This window comes from Bison bison, unplaced genomic scaffold (genome assembly GCF_000754665.1).
Source record: "Bison bison bison isolate TAMUID 2011002044 unplaced genomic scaffold, Bison_UMD1.0 scf7180017864080, whole genome shotgun sequence".
NCBI lineage: Eukaryota > Metazoa > Chordata > Mammalia > Artiodactyla > Bovidae > Bison > Bison bison.
The window spans coordinates 125081-130963 of record NW_011494652.1 but is presented as its reverse complement, the minus strand read 5'-3'; the positions used below and the strand labels follow the sequence as shown (position 1 = coordinate 130963).

Sequence of the window (5883 nt, the reverse complement as noted above, 5' to 3'; positions counted from 1 at the left end):
CAGCTGGAGCCACAGCCTCCACAGCTGGAGCCGCAGCCCCCACAGCTGGAGCCGCAGCCTCCGGAACAGCCGCAGCAGCCCATGGTTCAGGTGGGTTGAGGGTGGAGTAGGTCAGAGGAGCAGGTGGAGAGAGAGAAGGTGCTCAGTGTGGGGCCTCCGGGGCCGGGAGCCTCTATATACCTGCCAGGACAGGTGGATCATGTGCTGACTTCCTATTAGTACTTCCTGTTTGTGAGTTTCTCCAGGGCCCACGAGTGCGTGTGTGTGTGTCTGTGCATACACACTGCTTGTCCCTGGCCTCTCATTGGTTCTGTCCACCGTCGCCTTTCCTATGTTTCTAAATTTGATCTCCTGCCATTTTGTTTTGCAGTTATTAATGGAAAGAACTTTCCAGAATTTGTAGCTGTTCTGGAATTTTCTAGAATGCAATATCTGCCATTCATAGGTGTGTGCTGCTCTCTCTGTGGGGCCCCAAACAAAGCCCAGACCCCCACTTCCCTGCAGGTGCCTTTGTGCTCCTGCTGTCCCAAGAAGGTGTTTGTTACAAAAGCAAACTTGAGCCCGCTTGCCCAACACACGACACAGCCAGTCTCGGACACGGGCTGCCGGAAGGAAGCGCCGTGTCTGCACGACACAGCCAGCCTCGGACACGGTCTGCCGGAAGGAAGCGCCGTGTCTGCACGACACAGCCAGTCTCGGACACGGGCTGCCGGAAGGAAGCGCCGTGCCTACTGCAGGCACCAGGCCAGGAGAACTGGCAGCTCAGGTTCAAAAGACCTGAACTCCCCCGTGGCTTTCAGATAAGGGGCTTTTTTTTTTTTTTTTCAAATCACATTTATTTATTTATAGCCGTGGCTTGCAGGATCTTAGTTCTCCAACCAGGGTTTGAACGCACGCCCTCAGCAGTGACAGCACGGAGTCCTCACCACTGGACTGTCGGAATTTCCAGGGGGAAGGGTCTTTAAAGACAGCGTGAGGGAGAGGGTCCCAGGGTGGGCGACTAGCCTCGTGCACAGTTCTGAGACGGGCAGTCGGGTGAAGTAATAGGGCGATGCTTGAAGAATCTCAGTCATCACCCTCCAGCTGTGCTTGTGGGCAGCCTGCACTTAACTTCTTCCACCTGCTGGGGGCTTCAGTATCTGCAAAACAGCTCCAGGATGTGGCTCAAGATATTATCTACAGCTGTTGAGGAGGAAGTAGTTTATGGCTAAACTATTATTACTGTGTCTTGCTTGACCGTATGCCTTTGTTTCTTCTTGTTTCGCTTCTCTGATTTACCGTTTGGAACTCAGGGAAGACCTCGGAGGCTAGAACTCTTCTGCAAACGAGAGGCGGGGAACACGGGAGGGAGGCCTGTCCCTGGGGGTTGTTGTTATTGATTATTTTGGGTTTTCTACGCATATGAGCATGTCATCTGTGAGCGAGGACAGTTTCGTTTCTTCCTTCCCAATCTGGATGTCTTTCATTTCCTTTTCCTGTCTGAGTGTGTTAGCGAGGGCTTCCGGCGTGGTGCTGGAAAGCAGTGCTGAGCGAGGAGTGCATTTTCCCCTGGTTTCTGATCTTAGTGGGAAAGCTTTGAGTTTCTTACCATTAGGTGTGATGTTGCTTGTAGGTTTTTTGTAGGTGTTCTTTATCAATTTGGGGAAGTTTCTTTCTATTTCTAATTTCCTGAGCGCAAATCATTGGCAATCCCCGTCAGACAGACTGAAGTTTGTATAGGTCACATAAAGGCCCGTTTTAGACACGTAATTTGCAAACATTTTTTCCAATCTGTGTTGTCTTTTCCCTTTCATAGTGATGTTCTTCGAAGCACAAATGTTTTTAATTTTGATGAAGTCCAATTTATCCATTTTTTCCCCTGTTGCTTGCTTTTTGTGTCATATCTAAGAATCCTTCGCCAAACCCAAGGTCCTGAAGACTTACACCCATGTTTTCTTTTAAGAGTTCCATAGTCTGAGCACTTAGATTTGGGTCTGGGGTCTAATTTTGAGGTTGGTTTGTTTGTTGATTGCCGCCTTGGGTCTCAGCTGTGGCGCGGGAGCTGCTCTCCAGCTGTGGTGTGTGGGCGTAGTGTCCCCGGCATGTGGGGTCGTGGTCGAGGCGGCGGAGCCTCGGCACCTTTCACTGCAAGGTGGATTCCTAACCACCTGACGACCAGGGAAGTCCCTCTTGGGTCCAGTTCTAGTTAATTTTTGTGTATGGTGTGGAATAAGGCCATGTGGGTCTCCAGCTGTCCCAGCGCCATGGTTGAAAGACTCTTTCCCCCTCTTAGACGGATCCCTCCCCACAAGGCAGGAATGTCTGGCTGCTGGAGATCACCAGTGAATGGTACTGGGTGGTGGTCGTCAACCTTGCCCCTGGAGCATGCCAGTCCTGTCTGCAGAGCCCGCCCTTTTGGTGATGGGCTGTGCAGTCTGTGTGTCCTGCCAGGGTTCTTGGCCTGGGCCTCTCTGGTATCCTGCAAGGATTTTCCTAACTCTGAGTTTATGGGAGACAAGAGTGACTTTCACAGAAGGTTTCAGGCTCTGTCCCAGCTCTTGGTGTTGACAACGTCAGCAGTCCTGGACGCACAGCATAGTTGGAGAACCAAACGCAGGGGCAAGCTCTTTCCTGCGGCCTGCGGTCCTGTATCTGGCAGAACGAGGGAAGTGATTTTCCCCTGACGTCCAACGCTGGACTTGATATGATCCGTTCTTTAAAAACTTTATTTGTAATTGGAGGATCGTTGCTTTACCGTGTTGGTTTCTGCCGTGTAAGGTGACTCAGCCACCAGTATGCTTGCGTCCCCTCCCCCTCGGCCTTCCCTCCCACCTAGCCCCATCCCACCCGTCTCTGTCGTTACAGGGCCTGAGCCAAGCTTCCCGTGCTGTGCGGCAGCTTCCCGCTAGCTCCCTGTCTTATGAATGTAGCGTGTATATTTCAGTGCTGTTCTCTCAGCTCACCCACAAGTCTGTTCTTTATGTCTGCGACTCTGTTCCTGCCCTGCCGCTAGGGTCACTCATCAGTACCGTTTGTCTAGATTCCACGTATGTGTGTCAATATACAGTATTTATTTTTCTCTTTCTGACTTACTTCACCCTGTATAACAGGCTCTAGGTTCGTCCACCTCACTAGAACTGACTCAAAGTCACCCCTCTTTATAGCTGAGTGATATCCCACTGTGTGTATGTACCGCCACCTCTTCATTCATGCATTCATCTGCCAGTGGCATCTAGGCTGCCTCCAGGTCCTGGCTGTTGTGAGCAGTGCTGCAGCAGACACTGGGGCACATGTGTCTTTTTCAAGTTATGGTTTTCTCAGGGTGTGTGCCCAGTAGCGGGGCTGCTGGGTTGGATGATAGCTTTCGTCACAGTTGTTTGAGAAATCTCCATACAGTTCTCCGTAGTGGCCTATCGATTTACATTCCCACCGACTGTACAAGGGGGTTCTATGTGACCTATTTTTTAAATGTTTCTATATTTGGCTGCACCAGGTCTCAGCCGAGGCACACCAGGTCTCAGCCGCGGCACACCAGGTCTTAGCTGCAGAGTGTGGGATCTAGTTTCCTGACCTGGGATCGAACCTGGGCCCTCTGCATTGGGAGCATGGAGTCTTAGCCACTGGACCACAGGAAATCCTGATGTGATCTGTTTTCTCCATGTGACTTAAGAGCATCTGGATGGTGTATTTTCATTTCTGTGTTTTGCTTCTAATTTGAGGTGGGAACGTGTACCTACCTTGAACGTTTACAGCTCCTTGAACTTCTGTTCCCGTGTAACCACCACACGTGAGGCTTAGGAGTGCTCACAGTGCCCCAGATCTGCATATTTTTAAAAGCTTACTAATTTTTAAAATTAAAAATAAAACATTAAGGAAAATCAGCTCATCCGTCTCTTGGCTGCACATGGTTGTGACCACACGCGTCTAATGTTTTGTGTCCTGACTTTTTGTCATCACATGATAACAAAACCCCAGCCTGAGTCACAGTGACCGCACAGGCACCGCTGCTGTTTGTCTGGAGTCCCCTTACCACCCACCCAGAGCATGTGTCATAAGTCGTATAAACAAGTGTAAGCCATTCAGTTTTAGGTGGTGGCTAATTCCATCCTCTGATAAATAATTTTGTGTTAACCAGCTATTTCAACAAAATCTGTGAATTTACAGTATCCTTTCCTCCCAGTAAATAATGAGAACTCAATGCACAGAATGAAAAGGTCTGCCTGTGGGACGCCCTTGCTGGTCCCGTGGTTAAGACTTCACCTTCCAATGGAGGGGGCACGGGTTCGATGCCTGGCTGGGGAGATATCTCACATGCCTTGTGGCCAAAAACCCCAAAACATAAAACAGAAGCAGTATTGTAACAGGTGCAATAAAGACTTACCAAAAAAACGGTCCACATTAAAAAAAAAAACTAAAAAAAAAAAGAGAGAAAAGGTCTGCGTGTAATACTATAAATTTCAGCAAATATTGCCAACACACTCTGGTTTCCACTACCGCTGATGGTATGCCAGACATTTAGAAATGTTTCTTCTGTGAAAGGCTGTAAGAAAAGAATCACGGTGAGACAAGGTTTGTTGAGGACAGTCTGTTTATTTAGCGGCTTCACAAGCCCAGAGTAGGATTTGCTAGACCGAGATCAGAAGGAGGTGGAGTCACGGAAGAGGGGGGCGTTATTTGGTGGATCTGGGCCCCAGGCCCTGGGAGGTCAGCACCAGCCCTGAGGTTATGTGAGAACCAGGGCAGAGCAGCAAGAAGCCAGGAGATGGTTAGAACAGCCCTGTGCCCATCAGAGGATGAGGGGTGGGCTTTCTGTGGCTCAGTCCCTGAGCAGCCTGCACATGCAGGAGCTCAGCTGCCAAGGAGGGGCATGCTCATGGGGAAGTGGCAGCGAGTCCCCAGACGGCTCAAGCAGGACACGGGGAGCCCTTCCCCACCAGGGAGTGTGCGACAGGGCTCTGGTCCCAGAGATGCAGACTTCACCACCCTGGAGAGACGGAGTGTGCCCTGGGGGTCTGGACGTGTCACTGCTCACAGTCAGGGAGCTGGGACTGGCTAGAACCACCTGAGGTCTGAGCTCAGCATCTCAGATCTTGCGCTGGCAGCACACGGGGATGCAGCAGCTGGACTGGGAGCAGCAGGGTCTGCAGCAGCTGGACTGGGAGCAGCAGACGGGGACACAGCAACTGGACTGGGAGCAGCCACACGAGCCACAGCCCCCCTTGGAGCCCCCACACGAGCCACAGCCCCCCTTGGAGCCCCCACAGGAGCCGCAGCTCCCTTTGCCACAGCTGGAGCAGGAGCAGGCTGGCACACAGCAGCACACAGGCTTGCAGCAGCAGACGGGCACAGAGCAGCTGGACTGGGAGCAGCAGGGTTTGCAGCAGCTGGACTGGGAGCAGCAAACGGGGACACAGCAGCTGGACTGGGAGCAGCCACAGGAGCCACAGCCCCCTTTGCCACAGCTGGAGCAGGAACAGGCTGGCACACAGCAGCTGGAGCCACAGCCCCCCTTGGAGCCCCCACAGGAGCCGCAGCCCCCTTTGCCACAGCTGGAGCAGGAGCAGGCTGGCACACAGCAGCATACGGGCTTGCAGCAGCAGATGGGCACACAGCAGCTGGAGCCGCAGCCCCCACAGCTAGAGCCGCAGCCTCCACAGCTGGAGCCACAGCCCCCACAGCTGGAGCCGCAGCCCCCACAGCTGGAGCCGCAGCCCCCACAGCTGGAGCCACAGCCTCCGGAACAGCCACAGCAGCCCATGGTTCTGGTGGGTTGAGGGTGGAGCAGGTCAGAGGAGCAGGTGGAGAGAGAGAAGGTGCTCAGTGTGGGGCCTCCGGGGCCAGGAGCCTCTATATACCTGCCGGGGCGGGTGTGACCTGGGCACGTGCTCACTTCCTGGTTCCCAT

The 5883-nt window shown here is 52.7% G+C and overlaps 2 protein-coding genes across 3 annotated transcripts in view; both read right to left on the bottom strand.

The window, feature by feature from the left end:
- The window catches only part of LOC104986913 (keratin-associated protein 5-6-like), a 688-nt gene extending 605 nt beyond the window's left edge, over positions 1–83 (bottom strand). Inside the window, exon 1 of the mRNA XM_010837631.1 lies at positions 10–83. Coding sequence (XP_010835933.1) covers positions 10–83 — 74 coding nt within the window. The remainder of the gene's footprint in view (positions 1–9) is intronic.
- A 4979-nt stretch (positions 84–5062) lies between these two features.
- Positions 5063–5883, bottom strand: part of LOC104986914 (keratin-associated protein 5-10-like) — a 9604-nt gene continuing 8783 nt past the window's right edge. The window contains exons 1-3 of one of the 2 annotated variants that reach the window (XM_010837633.1): positions 5692–5737; positions 5482–5628; positions 5063–5256 (exon numbers count right to left, since the gene is read on the bottom strand). In XM_010837633.1, coding sequence (XP_010835935.1) covers positions 5063–5256; positions 5482–5628; positions 5692–5737 — 387 coding nt within the window. Of the gene's footprint in view, positions 5257–5326; positions 5431–5481; positions 5629–5691; positions 5738–5883 lie in introns of those variants that run through there. The other variant, XM_010837632.1, reaches the window with a different exon arrangement.